Consider the following 24,673-nt stretch of genomic DNA (forward strand, 5'->3'; position numbering starts at 1 on the left):
TTACTATTGTCTAATGGGATCTGATATGAGAATGTTTGGCAACTTATTACTGACCAGACTATTTACATGCTTTGGGCTGGCTCAGTTTTTAAGCAATTATACTCCAATCTTATAAGCTGTATGTTGCATAGTGCATGCCATTCACATTGTTGTATAATTATCTCAAATTCTTCATAAACACTGTCAACAAATATCTGTTGCACTTTAAATAAATTTTACAAAAATGCCCAGTAAGAGTACAGTTCCATTGAGAAATTATTGAACTGACACTTCCTCCAATCCTTCCTCCCCTCCCTTGTGATATAGGTAGGATACATGGATAGCAACAGCAGTCTTTCATTGTGAGAATTTTAATAAAAACATCTGGTTTCCTGAAACAACTACTTTTGGAAGATGCTAAAGTAATCAAGAATATTCAGTCAATTGTCACTATAGAGAAGCTCCAAGTTTGCAGTTCACTCCTTTGAATTTTTAGTGAAGGCAATATAAATTTGGAGAAACTAGGCACTTTGATGAAGTTCCATTGGTCTTCCTATTGGTCTTCCTTTAATCAAGTAAAGACTTATTTTGAATGGATTAGCAAAAAATCCTGATTGGTATCATTTGCCACCAGATAGGATTTACTGCTACACGGTTACTTACCATATTTTCACAGAATGACTGGCATGCTGCATATGAACAGGGGAGACCAGCATGCCAAAAACTCCAGAGTTACTGGCATGCTGGTTAAACTGCAACTAAAACAAAATTAATCAGATCTAACAAAACTAGTTGTTAATTAAATTAAACGTTAACCCATTATAATCCATATATATATATACAGTCAAACCTGTTTTTATGCGGGGGATAGGGACCGCATTAAAAAAAACGCATTAAAAAAAATCTCACGAAACTTCACGAATGGCTGTAAATAATAGTTTTCGCAACACAATTAGAAAAATAATTTTTTTATGCGGTCAACAGGGACCGCATAAAAAAGTCTCACATAGAAAATAACTCAAAACCGTACGAAATAGAATTTATTGACAACAGATGTCAGCACTTGACTGCATCGTCTGGTCTATCGTCTGTTTTACATATTTTTGTCCATGGTGGTGTTTTGTTGACTTAAAAAGTAAATTATTTCATTTTTCGCATATTCATGCAATAATATTACTATAATAAGTGCATTTATGCTATAATAAGTTTATTTAGCTATAATAAGTCAACGTGAGACATGACGAATCGCACGAGACTAGTCGCCAACTATACCGCACAAATTAAAAATTCGCATTAAAAAAATCGCACAAATAAAAATCGCACATAAAAAGAGCGCATAAAAACAGGTTTGACTGTATATATATATATATATATAAAAGACAGTTACTTCGAGGTCCTAACAGGTTACACATCAACTCCTCCTTTGTAAAAATTCCTGTTCAGATCTAAAATGTACATATCTGTGCTTGTGTTGTTTTATTTCATTTTTTGATATTTGCTATTGTTGTACTGTCTTCATTTGTCTGTGCATCTTTCAGAAACAACAAAATGTCTTCATATTTCATCCTTCTCAACACCTTAGAAACGCAACAATCTTTATGGTGGAATTGAACATTTATTTGAGACTATTCATCTACCTCAATATGCAAAACTGTAAATCTTCCATAAAGATTTGTTTTCTCAAGGTGTTGAAAAGGACAAAATATGAAGACAATTTTATTGTTTCTTTCAATTGTGTGAATAATTTTTATATATTATTGTCATTCTGGTCATTTTATTAATTAATTTTTTGAGTTTATTTTGATATTTATTATTTACTTCATTTCTGTTTTATTAATTAACTAGCAAATGAGCCCGGAATTGCTCGGGCAAACAATTTGGATGATTTGGAAATTAAGTTATTACTATCAAAAACAAAAAATTGCATATAAAATAGAACAGTAGAAGCCGTTCTTCAAGTTAAGCCTTAATCCTCCCCCTCTCACTCCTTTTCCAAAAATCCCTTCTTAGTGTGCATTTTTATGTAGTACCCTAACTGTGTACCAAATTTCACTTCTTTAGGTTCAGCGATTTGCTCTGAGTGATGATGAATCAAATCAGTCACACTGACTCAAATTACATGTAATTTTTATTATATTATATTATATTTAGATGTGATAAAAAAAATTTTTCCTTTGACAGCTAAGTCATTCAAAAAATGTGCTTATATTTCTATAAAATTTAAAATTAATTTCTACACTACAGAGTTTAAAAAAACAGCAAATAAATCAAAATTATAATGTCATTATCCTTCATTTTGATTTTGTTAGCAAAATACTGCTATATGTAAACAAAATGAAACATTACACAGTAAAAATAACTACCCAAAAAATAGTGTGTGTAAGTGGTATGATTATTATATAAATAATAGATACCATGTTAAGAATCAAAAGATTGATACTTTATTAATTTCCTGTATATAAATCATCTTTTTGAAAAATATAAACCAGAATTTAATAAATTTTCTATTTGTATAGTAGCAAAACAAAAAAACAGGTTAATGGATATAATTAACATCATAAATAAAGAAGATCAAAGTATATTACAAAAACAACTAGAAATTGCAGAGTTATCTACAAATTATCATGTACTGTACATGCCCTAGCCTGATATGTTACATAGGAGAAACAGGAAGAAGATTGGAAAAAGGTTAAACGAACACAAGGCTGCAATCCATTCGAAAAGAATCACCATGGTACCAACATTGTATAAATCTAAAAATTTGGTAAGAACAAGAATTATCGAACATTTCTGTATCAAAAATTATGCAAATGTCATTAATTTAAATACAGGTATGCTTGTGGATGCATGCTGGGACAACGTAGTCCAGTATAAAAGGAACAACAATTGGCGAGTAAACGTATCTACTGATGAGGCCTTTTAGAAAGGGCGAAATGCATACGGATTTGTTAAAAATGGAATTTTTAAAAAAAGCTAAAATAAAGGTTTAGTATTCATTTGTTATTTGATTTGTTTTCCTTGATAGATCACTCAAAGTCAGATATAAAGAGTATATTACTTGTTACTATTCTGGAAGTATTTTATTTTTAGAGTTTGTTTTTAAGAATTTTATATAATAGTTGTCCTTTTCATTGCTGTAAAATGAATTTTGACAAGAGTTTTATAGCTTATTAGAATAACAATTGTCATATCGTGTTAATGATTAAAGTTTTTGAAGATGACATTTTAAAGATAAATTTTCAGTAATCCTTCCTTATCAGATTTAAAAACACAAATTCAAGCAGGAAAGTGAAATAACATCAATTAGTGCCTGGATTAAACATAAAGAAAATGAATGATAGAACTAAAATTAAGGTATATTTTAATGTTAAGGTGTATTTTTTAGTAATTTGAGAAAAATCACGATGGCAGATGAATGTTTCTGCATTGCAAAAAGAATTTTTCATGTTTTCTAAAGGTGTTCTTAGTGATTTTAAACAAAGGAAAAACTTTTTAGTTTTTCATAACTGCAATTTAAGACTGACATATAGTTCACATCATATAACCAGCATTTGCTTTTAAAAACAAAATAATCCTTGGATGTGATATTCGTACACGAGAGAGAATTCACTAACTGAATTGCATGTTAAACGAATAAAGGTCTACTGTATTAAAAAGAAATTAAAATTTGTTTTGTTTTAAATTTAAATAATAGCTTACTCATAAAAAAAACTAGGGTTGAGTAAGATAATTGTAAATGTTGATATTAATTTTCCACTATTTACAATTTTTTGCAACTTAAGAAAACACAGCTGGTTATTTCTTTTTTAGTGGCTTTGCTACCATACTAATACTAATTATATATATACAGGGTGGGCCAGCAAAAACGAAACAGCAGAGTGTTCGCGTTCGTCCAAGCAAATCGCTCGGACAGGTCGATTTTATTCTCGAAGGGACATCTTTTGCAATAAAGTTTTTGCAAATCTGAATATTAACTAAACAAACAATTTTTTCGAAATAAATGTTTGTTTAGTTAATACATAATAAATGAGTTTTTAAACTTTTTTGTTGTCTGTTGTATTCAGAATTGCAAAAACTTTATTGCAAAAGATGTCCCCTCGAGAATAAAATCGACCTGTCCGACCGATTTGCTTGGACGAACGCGAACACTCTGCTGTTTCGTTTTCGCTGGCCCACCCTGTATATATATACAATTATTCCTAGGCTGTATTAGTAAAAATAATTTTTTAAAAGTATTGAACAACAGTTCACATTTATCCCAATCAAGTTGGGTAAATGTAAATACTGTGAGAGGTATTTGTAAATCCTCCAGTTTTTCTGTTTAGGAGTCTATATAGGAAAAATTGCAAATGAACATGAATCTTTGAAATGAAAAAATGAACAAAAATTACACAATTTTATTTTACCAAACAGATGAAAAACAAACAAGAAACTGTAATTATATGCATAATATTTTGATGCATACCAATGAAGTAACTTCAAACAAAATTTTGTTTTCTGCCTACAAAAATTAGACTAATAAAGGGAGGCCAAGAGTTACTAAGTGCACTTTTTAAATAAAATCAGTAATTATTCATGTACATCTCAGTACCCTTTAATGAATAAGTAACACATTATGTATGTATTTTTTCAAGTTTTCTCCTTATAAGTGGTTTGCCTGAAAAGATTAAGGTTAACTGTTGCATGGTGTGGTATCCAATTCCTAACATATTTTTTAATCATTTGCTATTTTTTTAAATTTTATTTTAACTAGAGTCAGAATATTAATTAAATTGAAAAGAGATTCTTTATGTATATTTCAGATACTCTGAAATAAAAAGTCTATATCAAGTGCTCATAATTAAATAGTTCTATTCTTGATTGTCACTATAATTTCTGCCAGATTTGTATTTATAAGTACCATATACAATTATACTTTCCTTTGCTTTTAGTACTTAAATTACTTCACATTTAATTAATAATAATAGTAGTAATACAACCCGATGTAATCCTGCAATCATTTGGCTTCAATACATAACTATTGGGTTTGGATGTTTATATTTGTAATTGTAAATGTCAAATTTTTCAAATTCTATGGTACAGTCAAAATAGGGAGATGAAAATTCTTAGTAGTGTTTTACTAATTAATACAAGAATGTTACACAAAAGCTCACTAATGATGGAAGCACTCATATTTGTAGATGACACAACCTAATCTTAAAAAATTGGGTAAAAATTGGGTAAAGACCTTCATAAATTCATACTTTTAAAGAGTCTACACCAGATTTTCAAATTGTGCTGTGCAATGACAGAGAAGGAGAAAATTTACAATTACTCCACTCAACTCTATATGGACTAATTATTGGTCGCTTCAAAATATCCACATAAAGATCTATGAGAAACTATTCTAAAAAACTACTATAATGTGTGGCATATGCTTTCAGGGGTCGCTCTGTAAAATTTAAATATCACCATCATTTCACAGTTTTAAATTTTTTTTCGCCACCAGTTATACTTATTAATTAATTCAGGTGCTGGTAGCCTTATCAGTGTGTCGTCTGGAAAGCAAAAGTAACATGTTAAACTGTCATTTACATGGAGTGAGCCAGATGTTTGGGTTGCCAATTCAAATGAAACTTGGTGAGCACATAGCCTTAAACACAAACAGCTCCTTGTCCAAATAATAGGACTCTTTTCAAGCATTTCCGAAAACTGGGCCTCTGAAAATTTAGTGTTTAACTTATAAGTCGTTGGAAGTTTCATATCTAAGAGTGACAATAGCAGAGTAAATAAAATGCTAAGCACTATAGTTAGCCAATGCAGGTTTGACAATTTAGTTTAGTTTTTTTATGTGTAACATTATTATTACTATTATTATTCCTTATATTTAAAACTTATGAAACAAGAGATTAAAAATTGTGACATAATTTGCTGTTTTCAGAAAACAAACCTCTGTAGATTTAACTCTTACGTTGTTAGATAAAATTTTCTTCACATTTATTTTTAGATATGGTGGTATTGTAACATCTGTAGTGTAATGAACATGAGCACACTAGGAAATTGTCCATAATATTAATAATTAAAAAAAATTAAACACTGCACTTGTGTAAAGATCCTAATATCGCGCCGGAATTTCGATTGTTTACAAAATTGCTATGTTGGGAAATTCCGGAAGTTCAATTGGATCGAGAACGCGTGTCGGGGCTGTAAACTCGACCAACATTAAACACTTATTCTAAAACAAAATGCAACACGGTAATGAACGGCGGAGAGGAATGTCCATCGAGTGAAAGAAGAGCTTTGTCAGGGTGCTTGTATATGAGAGTCGGGCTGTAAACAATCAACAAAAAAGGAGAGAAAGAAGAGAGACTTATGGTCAAGGACACCTGTTAGATCATGTGAGCCCGGGACCGTCTTGAGAAGGGGGAGGCAGACACAGAACGTCTGGATGATCAGTCTAGTCAGAAGTGCAAGAAAGGGGGCAAACGGTGTAAATTATGAGAGTAGCTGTCAACGTTCAGGTGCATCCCCGGCCAGATTTGGTTTTCGTCTTGCTTAGAAACAATAGACTGACCGATCAGAAAAAGGAGAAAGGGAGCCAAGACCAATCAAGAGGGGAAGATTCAAGGGTAAATCATATAAAAACCCCTGAATCAAGATCAGAAGACAGAGACAACAGGACTTTCTACCAGGAAGTGAACGACGGAACTCCAATCAGCCCCTTCTCCCTACGCCAACGTCCGTCACTGACCCCTCGGACTTTTCTGCCTGATTGCCCCAGGACTTCACCGACGACTTTGACATCCCACCTCCGATCACTGTCCTCCAGAGCTCCTTCCGCTGCAGACGATCTAGATCACATCGCATATCATTCTTTTGTAAGTTTGCTTTAATGTTAAAATAGACGGGTATTGTAAGACACTTGTCATCTTTGCCTCTGCCACCACCTCACCCACATACGATCAGTCCCTAGGCTTTTCCTGACGTGCAATTAACTTATTGCCCCTAAATGTCAGCAACTTACACTTGCTACCCTATTTTCATATCACTTGTCTTTTTCGTCCATGTACAGTAATGTCTAGATTATTTGCTTGTGAGGACATAGTATGTAAAATATGTGAAAATAAATGTGAACAAATAAAAGTTTTATTTAATGACATAAAAGAGTTAAATCTATAGAGTCTTGTTTTTGCTAAATAAGAAAGGATGTTACAACTTTTAATCTCTTGTCTTATAAGGTTTACACCTGAGGAATAATAATAATGTTAATGATGCAGTAAAATAATACAGTTACACACAAAATTAACTAAACTAAACCAAAAATTCCAAACCTACATCATCTAACTCCATTACTTACTATCTTATTCACTCAGCTATCGCCATTCTGGGACTTGAAACTTCAAAAGACTTATAAGCTAAACACTATAAATTTTCAGAGGTACAATTTTTAGAAACACTTGAGAAGTGGGTCTTATTATTTGGACAATGATCTGTTTATGTTTAGGGCTATATGCTCACCAAGTTTCAATCGAATATGGCCAAACACCTAAACATATGGCCCTCCCCTTGTTAGCAATAGGAATCATTTTTAAATGAGTAATTCTGAATAACACATTTGATCACAATGTTTAAAAAGTATTTCACAGTATCTGTCGTGTCAAAATTTTTGTTTTAGTTTACTTGAAAAAAATCAAAGTGAAAAGGTCATCCCAAAAAATTCTCCAAAATTTCTGTCAGTCGATTAAAAAAAAATCCCAGTCTGGAAATGCTGGGTGGCTCGCACAAAACTACCTTTGTTTCTCGACCTCACTTTCTACTTTCCTTCCTGAAGTTGCCATGTGACATCATGAAATCACTAGATGTGCAGTGCACAAGACTCCCATTGTACGGAAGCTCGACATTTTGCTTTTCATGTTTTTCTTGAAGTATAATTTGTGATTCAATTTCATACTGAATGTCAAAACAAGCAGACTAACCACTTGCTTTCACTAGTATTATATTTTTATCACCACTTTAATAAAAATATCGCCAAATGGCAGTTTTGTGCTATGCAGAGCGACTCCTGTGCTTTATTGGAATTTAAACTACAAATTAGATTAAGTTATTATTTTTTATAATTAATTTAAATTCTTTCTTTATAATTACTTTTATGGTAATATGATGCTATTTGCTAATAGTATTTAATTCAGTTTGACTTAAAAATACTCAGATTTACTTTAGAATTTAATAAAACATGTCATATATAATTTTCTTTTTACAATATATATATATATTATATATATATATATTATATATATTAGTGATGTAACGAATAGTATATTCGGCCTCAGCCGAATACCGAATATTCAGCCAGGAGCGTGACCGAATACCAAATATTCGGTCAGGAGTGTGGCCGAATGGCCGAATATTCGGCCAAACTATTCGGCTTGATTAACGCACATATAAAAATTAGCGTGCAAACCTCATTATGCAAGGATCGCGCACCCTGCTCTCTATTGGCCTGATGTCATTACGATTTTTTCTTCCAGTAGGTCTAAATTATTTAAATTTATTAATTAAATTATAATTATTAAAGTTAATATGAGATGGAGCCTAACGTCTACCTCTAGTGCCAAATTGGTTTATAACTTATGTAATAGCCGTAAATAGCCCGATATGATTCGGCAGTTGTTGGTATTTAGATGTAAGTTATAACTTATAAGTTATTTTATTTGCAATCGATCTTTTTAACTCTTTAATTAAGCAGTAAAATTTTATTTTTACTACGTATTTGTAGACTGAATAGTACCCTAAGGATATATACTTTAGTGGGGACATATGGTCTAGTTTCTCCCCAGATGTGAAACAGTTCAAATATATTATTGGGGGGTTTCTATTTGTGAAGTTTTGTGATATTTTGTTGCTACTGTTTTTGTCAATATTTTTAAAATTAACGTGATTTCAAATGTTATCTTTTGCATATAATGAGAAATGCTCATTCTTTGCTTTATATATAAAATAAATTATATAGTAGTTACTCATCTTCTAGAAATAAATAATTATTTCATTAAATACGATAAGTTTCAATAAAACATTTCGTAAATCATTTTAAAATATCGTAAAAAATATTAAAATATACAAGAATATGAATATAACATAATTAACTAAGCAATAACATTAATGCCCGATACGTTCTAACCTACATGCCATCAATGCCATAAGATATCGGGCTAGATAAAGGCTATAATATTATTTTAATTACGAAATAATTTACTAGAGTTAGACGCTATTTCTTATTAACTTTAATAATCATAATTTAATGTTTAGCATTAATAAAAGTTTCCAAAATGATTAATTTACTGTGTTTTTGTTATTTCTTACTCCTGTTTTTAGGTATTCGGTATTCGGCCGAATAGTGATTTAAATATTCGGTATTCGACCGAATAGCGAAAAATAGGCCGAATAGGCCGAATACTGGGTAGTAACCGAATATTCGTTACATCACTAATATATATATTTGTAAATAAGATAAATATAATGTGAATGTATGTCTCTTTAATCCGAATAAATAAATCTGGTAGACTTCCTCATAGCTATCAGGTTAGGTACTCCTTTATTGAATTTTACAAATGCATTTCGGGCTTATGTAGCGTTTAAGCCCCTCCTCAGTGTAATGCTACAGATATTAAAAATAACAAAAAATACATTCACATTATGTATATACAAATATCTGTAGCATTACACTGAGGATGGACTTAAACACTACATAAGCCCGAAATGCATTTGTAAAATTCAATAAAGGAGTACCTAACCTGATAGCTATGAGGAAGTCTACCAGATTTATTTACTTGGATTAAAGAGACATACATTCACATTACATATATACAGCTACCACATCTGACATTAAGATAAATATAACTTAATAATTTCATTTAGATATAAAAATGTAAATTTTTAGAAAATTTCTTACCATATTCACTGGGAGGATATGGCATTGGTGGTGGATGACCATAATGTGGTACTGTAAATGCACTGCTATAATGCCTTGCAAGAGGTCCAACATTAACCATTGGAATATTGTTTATTCCTGCCAAACCATGACTAATTGGATAAGTTTGTGTATTAGAATCTGGTATCACAGGAGAATGGCTGGGATAACTATAATAACTTTGACTATTATGAAGCATTGTACTCATCACATGTGGTGGAGTATCTAGATGCATTTTTCTTGGCGACGATCGATTAATAACAGAGGGAGGTGGTGTAAAACCTTTAGTTGAACTTGGCTTATAAGTAGTCTGCATTTGTAAACAATAACTTTGACTGTTTCCTTTAGTTTGATAATGATACATTCTAGTAATAGCAACATCATCTTTCTCTAAAATATGTTCAATTTTTTGTTCTACTTTACCCTCTTCTTTAATTCCCATATCTTCTGTAGTATTAATATGAACTTTAGTAACTTCTGTATACTCAGTCATTCCTACTTTACTAACAGCAGTACTGGTCATAGTTCTTGAAGTATCACTGGCTGAAGTCATGGAATGCAACTCACATCTTTCTTGGACAGTACATTCAACACTTGAATCTTTTTCATCATCTACAGAAACTTTTTCATTATCTCTAGTAGTTATTTGAACCTGATCTTCCTGATCATCTGACACAGAAATTATTGGGGAATGTCTATTCTCAGATGAATTTGAAATATTAAAATGGGAATTTCTAAATTCTGTAGCCTCTTCTAAATCATCAACAATAATATTTTCACAAGTATCTTCTGAATGACTAATACTTACTGTTGAGTCACTGTGGTTATTATAATCACTATTATCAGAATTATTTACAGAAGTCAAATCAGATTTCTTTTCGTTTTTTAAGCATTTTTTTTCATTTCTTTCTTTACGGCTTCTTTCTAACAAATAACTAGCAGCAAGAATAGCTTGGGCATTCAAGTTTGCCATTCTTTTACAGGATCTGGTATCAATAATTTCCACATCATCTAATTTTCTTTTATGATTTCGTCTTTTCCTAACTCTCTTCACTTTTTCTTCACTCTTCTCGTTAAGTTTGGAATTTTGCTTTTCTTGTTTATCCCTGAATGAACTATTTTTATTAGTTGTCTGTTTATGATGACACATTCTGCGATCACAATAATCAGATTTACCCGTTTCAGAACCACAACCCTCTTCACTCTCGTAACTATCATTTCCGTTGCCACGACATTCATTTTCATATAGGATATGTACTTTAGCTCTTGCATTTAAACTTGCCATACGATGGGCACGAGCTACAGGCCATTCATCCGAGGCACTATAAGGAAAACGTGGTCTCAATTTACGCTGTGAAGACAACATTGAATTTGATTTTTTGTCTAATGATGAATTTTTATTTCTAAGTAATTTCAAAGCAATAAGCTTCTTTGTTGATCTACTGTCCATTTTTCGTAGATGGTCGTAATGTCTAGTAGTTATTAATTTTGAATAATTTTTCATCTCTCTTTTTTAAATGTTGTAAAGCTGGAAAACAGATTAATTCATTTATATTTAGAGAAATTCATAAGTGTTGTATTACTTTCATTATCTTAGGTACAATTTATTTTAATGGTTATTTTTCCTTTTATACATAACTTATTATTTATCCATATTCCATATTTCACATGTATTCAATCTTCAAACATTATTATATATATTTCTTAAGACATCACATGCATTTTTCATGCTTGGATAACATACAAAACAATGGATATTTATGAGATGAGTTGACTTCCTTCCAAACCAAAACACATAATCCATCCTTATATTTTTACGAAAATTTTAAAAATGTATATTCTTCAAATAACGAATCTAGAAAATAAAATAAATATACAAATTAATTGCACAAATAATGAAAACTAATGACTAAAATATATAAAATTTGAATTATTTCTATAAATAAATAATATTTATATTAAATCTGAATAGTTTATATTTTGGTTCATTAAATTATAATCATATTAATGAAATTATGATGATGATAGTTTTATTAATTGATATCAGTTGAAATCATTATTATTTCTTTTTTTCTTTATACTGAATGATAATGATTTCTTATTACAAATAACAATAATTCTTATAATAAAAATGACAAAGGTTTAAAAAACTATTCAATGGGGTCAGAAATTACATTAATTTACAAATATATAAAATGCAAGAAAAAACTCTCAGTCTCTTCTGACTTTAGATGTGAATAAGACATTCAAACAACATTTAAATCAAGGATGTAATTCTCATACTTCATCACACAACCATAAGTTACCAATCAAATGCATTTTGTGACGATGCTTTGGCCTCTTCAGTAATTATATAGGCCAAATACATTTGATTGGTAACTTATAGTTGTATGATGAAGTATAAGAATTAAAACAATCCTTTCTTGATTTAAATGTTGTTTGAATGTCTTATTCACCTCTACAGTCAGAAGAGGCTGAGAGTTTTTTCCTGGTAATTTATATATTTGTAAATTAATAATTCATATTATATAATATATACATACTGCATCCTGTCTATATAGAAAAGATTTAAATGATATTAAATATCCCATGTTGATTGACTGAAGTTATCTAACTTGTATTTATTATCTCTGTAATAGTTATACTAGTAAATAGCACTCAATATCAAAAATAAAACATCAGTTTTCATATTGCTCATATTTGAATCGAAAAAGTGAGTTTATTTCAATTTTATATTATATACGTAAGAGAAAACAAAATTTATTAAACATTGTTAAATGTAATCTATTAACACCATTATTTTAATATACTTCAATTAGTGTTACTTTTATTTATTAAAATTTTGCTCTTAAGAAATTATATTTAACAATGATTAATAAAGCTGCTTTTTTCTAATAGAATTTATCATCATATGCTAACTCATTCTTAACAAGGTGAGAAGCACTCCCTTTCAATGTGATCAAAAACAATTCAATCTCTGCTTAAAGTAATATTAAATATGTAAATTAAACAAACTGTGGATACTAATAAGTAATTTAAAATAAAATTTTATACAGTTAAACTAAATGACATATAGTAACTTACAAAAATTATTGAAATATCCATTGTCTGTTATATACAAGGCATAAATAAGTTTGAATTGATTTGCATATAAATATGATAAAAAAGATATGAAATAAAAATATTAGAAATTATACACAAATATCTACTCTCTATATATAAAATACTTGGAGAAAAAATGTCATGATGATTTTAAGCTATCACAAAAAGAAATAAAAAATTGCAGCACTGGGAATTGATGAAATCATATTGAAATTTTTGTTATAAATAGTCTAAATTGGAAATAAGGAGATTAGCCTAACCATAGTGGCTAGAGAAAAAAATAGAAATTGCATCACAAGAGGATGTAGCCCATGGAGCAAAGGGGAGCTGCATCAGTAAAACTATAAAATAAACTATATTGTTCATTTAATATTCAAACTGTATATGTTATGTATGTTAAATTTGTCTTATTATTAATACAGTCAAAAATTTAGCAATAAATCATTCTTCTTTGATATCTTTCTAATATAAGTCAATGCTACATTCAAAATAAAAAAAACTACAAATTGTGTTTATATCATTCAAATTTAACATGTAAAACTAAAAGTAAATTCAGTAAATTTTAGCAAATAATAATAGTATTTTATTTCATGTATTTAAATTTCAATCATCAAGAATCTGGAATTTTTAAAATGATACTTTACATAATAATACAGTATTTAGTATCATTTGAAAATCGGGTAAATTCAAGTTGATATATCACATTTGAAATGTTAATTTTCATGAACTACAAAGTTTTTTGATAAATTTCATATATAACTATCCAAGTTCCAGCTAAATTAAAGTTTACATAATTCCTTTTTATTTCATTATTAAAACTGTAAGTAACAACAACACAACACCGGGGTGTATTAAATAACGTACTCTGAGAACCTATATCCAGTGTGTGGTGAAAAAAAAGAAAAAAGGTCACCACAAACGTTTTCAAATTGCACTGAGCTCTCCTTCAGGTGTTAAACAGAATTCCTGACAAAACAGAACATTTCAGATTACGAAAATTTGAAAAACGTTCATATCCGTTACACAAGCCGCGCATGTGTATACGTAAGGCTGACAGATCTTGACTTTTAAAGATCGGTATCCATCAATGCCTGCCAGGCTACCAACAAAACCAACTCTTCTTTATAATTGATGCACGTGGCATTGAGGCTCAATTTATATATGTGAATGGTCTCTATCCATTTTAAGTGTTCCGCGTGGAATGAAGTGTGGACGAGCTTTGTCTGGTTAAAGGCCGCCATGATGTCAGGATCAGTGGCATATATGGTGAGAGTGGTGGTATATCTTGCATGTTGTATGTCTGCTATGTGCTCCTGTAGTCTGAATCCCAAGGAGCGTATAAGTTGAACCATGTAAACGATGTCCCTATCAAATCTGTTGTCCCTAATGGGGATACAAAAGTAATGCAAAAAAACACGTTTCAAATGTTTCTTGACAAAACTCCTTGCATAAGACAAAGAAGATTAAGATGTCTAGCTAGATAAAAAAAAACATACAACAGGACAATGGTATAATGGTTGTTAAATAAGTTTTTATGAAATTACACTTTGAACATATGTTGTAAACATTTAAATTTATATGTTAAACTTGTATTTAAATAAAGACTTAATTTCTTTTATATAAGAATATATGAAAAATTAGCCTTTAGAATTATTATAACTAAATATTCATCCAAGAAACTAAACTCCATGTTTTCCAATCTGACATATAAGATGATGTCTCATTTTGAGATTTTTTCCAGGGCTGTCTTATCTGCTAGTATATATAGCAGTTAGACAAGAGCTTTGAAATGATTTCAAATAATACAGAATATAAATTCAAATATTCAATTTTTCCATATTAATATATCTGTAAAATATCAAAAACAAAGTTAACTTTTTTTCAAAGTAAATGAAAGCCATTATAGACTATATTTTCTATTGTAGACAAACTAATATTCAAAATAAAAATATATATGAGTAAATACTATATATACCTACATACATACCCACAAAAAAAAAAAAAAAAAAAAACATTTCAGAATTTAGATACAACTTTCATCTCTGAAATAAGCTAAAACGAAAAAATAGTAGCCTTAGAGAAACTCAATCTCTCGTACAAAAGCTTAATTCAAAGTAAAAACTTTGAATCTCTTTTAGCATTAGTAATCCATCACAGAAGACAATTGCCTACTTAATCTGTGTGCTAACTAGACAATTACTAATTCTATTGGATTGCTATAGTGCTGTCATCTGGTCATCTGGTGATTCTTTATAGACTTAATAAGGAATGAAGTTGTAGAATGTCATGCTTTTCACTACGAAAATTGCTCCTGTTGTATTTATTTTCAACTATACCAAATGAAACGAATTTAGCTAGTATTACAAAATAATTACCGTATTTTACGGACTGTAAGACGCACTTTTTTCTTCAAAAAATTGCTTCCAAAATTCAGGTGCGTCTTATAGTCCGTAAAATACGGTAATAATATTCATTTAAATAAAAACTGTATAGTCAGTTACACTTTTAAATTAAAAATGTACTACTACTACAACTACTACTAACAGTTTAAATCAATGTTTCAATTTTTAATGTAAATGTTTTCACATACAATTGTTATTATTGGGCTGATGCAAAAATTTCTGCAATTTTATAGACCTCTGTAGCATATTTGAAATTGTTCTCCACCAGATAACATCTGGAAGTTTCTTTAGGATATATAAATGAAGTGTTGATGTGCACAACTGTAGGTAAAAAGATATTCTGGGTGTGATGATACAAACTTTTTAAATAAATCAAGTTTGCCAATGCTTTCTTTCTTGTTACTAAATTTAGACATGAGCACTTTATGATTATCATTTTGGTATAAAAGCAGCTGAATCTTATTATGGTATGGTACAATCATTTGGATAAATGAAAGATAAAGATTATATTACATTAATTTGGTGCCAATAAATTGATTTTACAGAGTGCATACTCCAAGTTTTGAGTGTAGCACAAAATAAAAAACCACACCACAACTAAAGTTCATCAATGTTCAACATCCACATTTACTGGATTTTGAACTTTTTATTTCTTATAATCCAGAATTAACATTTGTTTTAACTGCTTTTGTATTGTCTTGAACTTTATCTAGCATGTCAATAAAGATCTAATTGCCAAGTTCACATGCTAAAGCTTTACATTTAGCAAGACTTGTAAAATTGTTTAAAAAAGTATGATTCAACAGAAACATCACGCACGTCACTCACCTCACTTTCATTTTCCTGTAGTGGATTATTGGTTGCATTATTGAAGTCTATTGTTGTGTCCAATAAATCATTTGGAATAAAATCATTGTAAAGTACTTTGCTGATGTTTCTAAAGTAACTTTTGGTGAGGGTGCTTTGATCAAACCAATAGAATCACTAATAGTGACAGCTTTTGTGAAGTCATACCTAGATGTTACTTCATCCATCTTTGGCACAAGTGACCATAATATTATGGTTTGATAATGGATTTTAAATGCATATATAACATCTTGATCTAGTGGCTGTAAACACTGTTCAATTTGCTGAGAATTTCAACTATATATGTGACAGCTTCTTGTAGCAAGGGCGTTATCAACAAACAGCAGCTCTCTTGTTGGCAAATTTTGTCATTTGACGTGTTAAGTCACAAACAAAAAATCTGATATGTCACTTACATTTTCTTGTTTGCATACCACTGAACATCAAGTTGCAAAACATTAACATTTTTGAAGTATCTTGGCTAAAAACAAACTGTACAGAATAACAACAATGGTTCTTTTCATTTATAGAGGTTAGCACACAAGGCAACATCTATTAGATTTCCACATATCAATAGCATCTTCAGTCACTTATTTTTTTTAATGGTAAAAGTACAGAAGTACTCAAATCACAATGTTGTTGCTTGGACAAACTTATCGAGTCACCCATTTCTGGCACAAAATGTAGAAATATCAAGTTTTACGGCAAATTTTAAGGCCATTTCTTGCAGCATCAATCCTTAAACAGGCAATTAGCTTGACTGCAATTGAACCACTCCAAAATTTCTCTGTTGACATCTTCGTATGATTGGGCACATCATCTTTTGATTCCCTCATTTGTATTTGCTTTCCAATCACTGAAATAAAGTTCCTTATTGGCAAGAATTGTTTGAATTTGGACTTCCAATTAAATTTATTTGACAATTGTCATTGCTTAATTACAGAAATACTTTCCTTTAAAGTCAGGAAATTAAACTGTTTTGCTGCATACACCTGACATCTTGCTTGTACCATAACTAACTTATAGATTTGTCCTCAACTTTAAGGAAATTGAGTTAAAACAAGAACAGACCCAATGAAGATACTAGCATGAAATAAACTAAACTGTAATTTGCAAATTTAAAACCACATTTATTATTACAGTATTTAAAATCAAAATAAAACCACCTCAAATTCATAAAAACCTCCAACAGCTAGAACGTAGACAACTTAATATTACACATTATTTGCTGGAAGATTGTATTCATATGTACTTGAATTAAATACAAAATGAAATGTTTTTGGCCTCTTTTTGGAGCCTGCATCAAGTGTCAATCTTTACAGAACATTGGAGATTCTAATTTTGGAATGTTTTTTTAATGCTCTGTAAAGATCGACACTTGATGCAGGCCCCTAAAAGAGATCAAGAATGTTCCATTTTATATTTAATTCAAATACATATTATTTGCTGGAAGACTGTATTCATGGTATGTAATTTTAAGTTATGCACCTCAAATTCCTTCCATTCCTTGTGAAGGAATTAAAATAAAGTAATTTTTATAACAATTAAATCTAACTTTATTATGTGATATCTGTCAAATAACCCAGATAGCTGGGTATTCAAAAAAATAATAAATAAAAATAACAAAAATTCTGAGTGTCCAAGTACTTATGTATATACGAAATCCAAGCTCAGTAATTATACAAATTTTAATTTAAGATATATTTACTTATGATGTAACATTTAGGAAAATTATTTTAATAAATGGAATAGCATTTATTTCATTAACACTTAACTGTTAAATTGCTTTCAGAAAACTAGATTTTTTTATGCATTTATATGCATATGAATATATAAATTAAACAAACATTTCTTAATAAATAATACTTATGTAGTATATATTACAAAAGTGATTTAGGAAGATATTTAAACACAGTTTTCAACTCAAATAATTCTCTATCTAAACATTCTACCTAAAGTTAAATGTTTTTGGAATATTTATCAAAACCATCATATTTTATTTTGAAAACAATTTATATCTAAGTTTCAGAATTCCAAAAATAGCGTTTGAAAAATCTTATGTCATTTTATTCTATTCCTGAAGCAAATTTCATGATATTTGTTTGAAATGCCTTATTATTGACATTTAACAATATTAGAACATAATACTTATAAATTTTTACTGTAAAAATTTACAAAAAATATTCATTTGGCATACTAGGCAAATTCTTCTCACATTACAACCTTAACATACATGCCATAAGTCAGTGTTTTTCAACCTTTTTCATTGAGTGGCACCCGATTGAAAAATAAAAAATCATGACACCCTTGACCAGTAGCAGATCTAGATTCTAAATAAGGAGAGGCTAACGGGCCAGATGAACCTTTTGCGAAAACGAATATTACGTGCAACGCTGGGGTGGGGTCTGGGGAGGGTCTCTCACCCCAAAAAGAAAAATTTTAAAAACTGACAGTTTGAAGTAGCATTTTAATGCAAAAAACACGTTTCTATGTGTTAAAAATCAAAATTTAAATCCATTGAATTTTGTCGAATTACCTACATGTAAAATAATAGTCTCGCTATTGTTTTTTAAACCTATTTTTATTATCGGCCCTAAACTTTGTGACACCCCAATCGTGGTGCCCTAAAGTGCCGCGGCACCCAGGTTGAAAAACACTGCCATAAGTCTATCGCTTTCTTCTTGTAAAATATCATCTTTATTAAAAATTTTATTTTATGTATAATGGAAATTTCTTGTAAGTAATTATAAATTTTTATATTACTTATTATAGAAGTATATTTATGATCTATAAGTATTAACACTTGCACTTGCAAATAATAATTCATAAATTCTTGAATACCTAAAATCAAATTGAATATTTCAAAATCCAGAAAATAATCAAGTGATGACGATGATTATTTCATATTTCTTACAATCATCATGATTACTAAAATTTAACAGTAAAAGATTTTGCTAAAATATTTAAAGTTTCTATATATTTTATACAGAAACTGACTGTCTAAAATTAAATAAACAATGACTGTTCTTTTCTTTTTGGATAACCGATTTCACTGAAATTTATAAATGAACAATTATTATTATAAAAATTTAAATACTTAAACAGCCAAAACATAGATCTTTCATTTCCCCCCTCATATGAAGTATTTGCTCTTTTCATATCAGTTTTCAATAAAAAAAAATTAATTTATGAATAAAATTATAGGTAGCAAGTGCTGCCATCTTGTAATAATAATAAAATATTTATTATTGCAGTAGTTAATTTAGAAATTCTAGAAAATAATCAGCTCTAAAGAAGATTTAAAGTCTCATCTCATCTTCACATCAGGAATGAATTATGTCTACTTCTGACAAATTTATAAATTAATTTCTTTTTGGCTTGAAAGTACCAGAAACCAACGAAAAAAGATTTTGAAATTTGATTAGTACGTAATTGTAAGTACAGCTGATTGTTTTTACACGTAACACATTACATTTTAAACTATTACGTATTGTTGATTTTTTTTAGATATTATATTATATAAAATTTGATTGAAATTTATATATATATATATAAAACTTAATATAACTATTTATTGCTGTGGTGTGTATAATATATACATACAAGAACAATAAGTATTGTCTCTCTCTAATCAGCATGCTAGACATAAATTACTAACTATTCATCATTATTTGAAATTTTTTAAAATTTTAAAACAATAATATATTCCTTCCATTTAACTGTTAAATAAAAAAATCTAATACTTAAATTACTTATATTTTGTTAAAATTGGAAGTTTTTTATTTATATGTAAAGAATTCTGTTTGTTAATTTCTATATACACACAAAATGATAATGAATAGATTGCGCAAGGACAAAAATAAGATAGTATATTGTTACATTTAATGACAGATATCAAAACAATGTTGTTATGTAAGACGTTATAAACTAAAAAAATAAAAATTTTAATGTTTACCAAAAAATATAGAATTTTATAAAGTTTGTATATTTTTAGTTTGTTAGTTCATTTATTATACTTTTATTTAAATATAATAATTAATACATAAAGTTTTTGCAATATGTTTAAAGAACATCTGTCATGTATAATTAACATATACAGAATCTTATACAGCTAAAATATTCAAAAAATACATGTACTTGTGTCACCAATACATGACAAATCCATTGAAATGTTAAATACTTTTGTAGTTACTAAATTATAAAATTTCGGAAACATATAAAAAAATATATGGTTAAAATATGCTAATTTATGAATGATTTAATCAAAATTAAAAAAGAAATTAGTATGAAAAATTATTTTGCATCAATTATACAGAAAAGTAATTTAAATTTGAAAAAATGCATACAATCATTATTTAAATTTGGCCATTCATTTGGGTTTAAGAAGTACCTACACAATATCATCAGTTTTAAATCTGAATTTTAGTTTTACTTTCTGCAATAACAAGATGTGAATGTAAAAATTTAAGTACATGACATGAATAAAATATCTATCAATGGAATAAATTGTAAAGGACAAGTTTAAAAGCCCAACAGTAAAAAAAAAACAAGCAAGTTCATCTATGGTAAGTAGACAAGACATGACCTTGGGACAATAGCATTTTAAATCATAGCAAATGAGTGACATTTATAACATAAAAAAACATCTATTACAGACAAAAATTTCAACTTTGTATTTTTTAGTAAATAAAAAAAATAGTCATGTATTGTACTAAAAAAATCCATTAGAATCCATTTAAAACAATAATTTAGTTTATGCTGTATACTAGATAATATTGAAAAACAAATTTCCACCTCTGTGTTTATAAATTTTATTTGCATGTATAAATGATTCAAAACTGACATTACATTATTATTATTATTATTAATATTCAAAATCATTACAATAATCTATTTAAACCGTCTACAGAATGGCCTTTTTTTTCTCAAATTCTTTTTGAATGTCTGGACAGCATTTATCAACCAGTTATCAAAACTAGCTAAACAATAATGCCAGTTAAGATTATGAAAGAATTCACATTTCGTGTAAAAAGTTCTAAAGCAAAAAAGAAAGAAAGAAAGAAAAAAAACCTACATAAAATATGAAGTTTTCAGTAGCAGTATTAAAAAATAAATAAAAATAAAATTCAATATTGCAAGTACTTGACTACATTTTAAGTAATAAAAATTTCTTTAAAAAAATATATATTTTCTGTAGATATTTTCCAATAGTGGAAAGTGTATTTCGGAAGAAGATTTATAAGCGCGACGGTACAAAAAGTAAAAAAAGCATCAACATTTTTTATGAATCATTGTCGTGTCATACATCAAATACTTTTTTCCCTCCCCTTCTTTTTGTATTAATCGTACATATCAGTGATGAACCCGGTTGAAAGAGAGGGAGAGCGATAGAGAGAGAGAGAAGTTGAAGGAACCGAAATTCCGGTAGGATTTAATGAGGAAAACTAATCCCACGGTCGAGGTGCAACGGAAGGCAAACACAATCGCACTCGCATCCCCCGCAATAACTTTTTCGGAATTAATTAAGCACTTTACTTTATACAAATATGAGTAAATATGAACTTACGAAGCGTCCGGGTCACGTAAACCAACATAAACATCGCAGTTTGGAAAGGTTTCGGTTCATCTTAGGGTCTGTCAGCTCCCCGGTCGATTCGCCGTCCAATCGGAACGTGGCACCAGCCGAAACGTCCAATAGTGTGGGATATCACGTGTTAGCCAAGGTGACAGGCGCGCGGTTCACTGAACGAGCAGGCAAGATCCTGTTTTATTGACATACAAGCGGAATGAAAGAGAAGGGGGTCAAACTCAACAAGGAATGCATCGAGGTACAGTATGTCCCTTCAAGACTCCAACTTGGACATTTAAATTTTCCTCTATTACCGAACTGGATCGATTAAAAAAATAGTAGTAATAAAAAAAAACCACCAACGAGGAGGGGGAAAATCCCTGGATTTCAGACAGATCTCGTCACGCTATAAACAGCGTAAAAATAATCACGTAATTAACTTATTATAAATATTAAAAGACGATGATAAGCGAGGGAAAGATGATAAATGGCCGCAATTAGCGTTTTAAAACGTTTAAATTACTTAGCACCGTACGACTTCACCCGATAAGAAACGATTAGATTTAAAATAAAATTTAAAAAAAACTCTCTCTTCGGAAAAAAAACTAAAAATAAAAGTCTAACGAGAAATATTGATCGGTAAATTCCGAAATAGCCAGTTATAAACATACAAGATTCACCAAACGTCTCTTCCTCTTAAAGCAGTCGCCATACCATCAACCCTGTTACCATGACGACGGCGCCAAGTAACTTCCAAAGTCAGGTTTTTAGCTCCTCAGACGATCCATCTATGTCTTAACTTCTCCCTGCATTAATTACGCTTAAGTCAACACCTTACAATAGAGTCGTAGCGTGGTCAAGAAAACTACACAAACAAGAATTTCTGTTCGAGGCGGAGGCGATGTTATTCTTTCTCGCCACGAAAAATAAAAGCAGGAAAAAATAATGATAATAATAATCGTAGCTGTAATTTATAGTATATATATGTATGTATGTATGTATGTATGCAATTATTTACGCTTTACCTGGTTCCCTTTAGGAATACTTAGCCCGAAAAAATAACGAAACGGCACGTATATGTAGGATAATTACTCGAGCTATATATATACATAGTGCGAAATTACTGCCTTTACAGTTCTACGAACCAAAGTTAGACTTGAGAAAGGAGCAGAGATTGATCGATCTTGCTAGCTTTTTAAGTAGTTTTCGATCGGAAGTGCAAAAAAAAAAGTCATAATAATAACAAGAAGAAGAAGAAAAAAAAGAGAATTAATATCTTTAGCATTAAAAATACTTGGAGGGGGAAAAAAGCCTGGCATTACCGAATATCTCCAAGCAAAATAAATAAAAATTCAGTCTAAGCCTTTGAACAAACAAAACAGGAATTTTATACTTTCGCTCCAGATTTTTATCTGTTTGTAATAATAACGGAGCGGTAGGGAAAAAAAGGGAGAGAGAGACAGGTTGTTTACACAATTTTGCAACAGTATAAACACAGAAATCCGCTGGATAAAAATGTAGACGCCGGTGCCAACGTATTGCAGTTGTTTTTAAAACGTAATAAAACATTCAAGCTAGGATAACCATTGTTATGACAGAGACAAGGAAAATTCGTCCTGCCTTTGACAACTAACAAAGGCATCTACCGGCACTGCTGAAATGCAGGTGATACTCCAGGTGTGTCAAGGCAGTTGCGGAGCATTGAACAATAGCTGGCAAAATACTTCCTGAAATGTGGAAACTTATTTACGACCGTCGCCATTGTTATATTAACTTGCAAACAAGAACGGATATGTAAAAAAAAAAATTATCTGTGAATGAATATTCATTAAGATCTTCCAAGTTAAAGTTCGAAATTATCTTTCTTTTTTTTTTACTGTTACATATGCAGTTTTGATTAAGATATTTTACGAGGTCAAAGCTCGTTTTAGTGGTATTTTATGTAAATTATTAATTAAAATACATACATACGTTTGATAAATCTATGATGATAATTCATTGCATAATATAAAAATTATGTGTTTTTAAGGCACAATTACAAAATACATTGCAAATTCGCTGTTTTTATTGTTAACGATATTTCATGTATACTATTTTTGTCCTTAAATCGTATTTAAACTTTTTTCTTAAAATTTCGATATAATTTACTTAAACTAACCCTTAAAAACATTTGGTTTAAAATAATAATAATAATTTCAAACGAATTAAATAAGAATTAATGTAACCTTATTTTACCAATCATATTAAAAAAAAGTTTATACTGTAAATCAAGTTTCTATAAAATCAGTCGATATTTCCTTAGATTATATAAACCTGATAAACAAACATTGAGTTATTTAAACTTTGTATATAAATATTACACATTTTTTTTTAGTCCAATTAATTCTGAAAAGTTAAGGTTAAAATACTTGTAAAGTTTATATTTAGCATTAATACACGTGAACCAGGATGATTTTTTTTAAAAATCAAACATTGCTTATTTTAATTAATTGCTTGTTTTAAAAGTGTCGGTTTTTTTATTGACACAAACTTTTGTCAACTTCTTTTCACTTATAATATTGATTTTTTTTTTCCTTTCCTCCCAAATCTTTCATCTTTTTATATTCAAATATTGGTCTCTCTTATTAAATTCCTTAGATTGTGTAGATAACATTCAATGAATTTTTTTACATTTCGAATTAATTCTTTTCATCATTTTCTTCCATTTAACTTTTTAATTTACATTGATAATTAAATAATCATTAAAAGACAAATATTGAATAATTTTATTAAACTAATTTCGTCTTTCAAAATTTTCCATTTATTTTTAAATGTGTTATTTTTTTTTAA

General features: G+C 29.5%; 1 protein-coding gene and 1 long non-coding RNA gene across 3 annotated transcripts in view; one reads left to right on the plus strand and one right to left on the minus strand.

The window, feature by feature from the left end:
- LOC136984992 (uncharacterized) overlaps positions 1-24,673 on the plus strand; it is a 278,551-nt gene that overhangs the window by 94,207 nt on the left and 159,671 nt on the right. The gene's annotated exons all lie outside the window — the stretch shown is intronic.
- Positions 1-24,673, minus strand: part of LOC136984977 (uncharacterized) — a 95,479-nt gene that overhangs the window by 26,515 nt on the left and 44,291 nt on the right. The window contains exons 1-2 of one of the 2 annotated variants that reach the window (XM_067282136.1): positions 21,842-21,899; positions 9,908-11,780 (exon numbers count right to left, since the gene is read on the minus strand). In XM_067282136.1, the coding sequence (XP_067138237.1) occupies positions 9,908-11,429 (1,522 nt within the window). In that variant the 5' untranslated portion in view covers positions 11,430-11,780; positions 21,842-21,899. Of the gene's footprint in view, positions 1-9,907; positions 11,781-21,841; positions 21,900-24,673 lie in introns of those variants that run through there. The other variant, XM_067282135.1, reaches the window with a different exon arrangement.

Source organism: Centruroides vittatus, unplaced genomic scaffold, assembly GCF_030686945.1.
Source record: "Centruroides vittatus isolate TY-2023 unplaced genomic scaffold, ASM3068694v2 contig_941, whole genome shotgun sequence".
Taxonomy (NCBI): Eukaryota; Metazoa; Arthropoda; class Arachnida; order Scorpiones; family Buthidae; genus Centruroides; species Centruroides vittatus.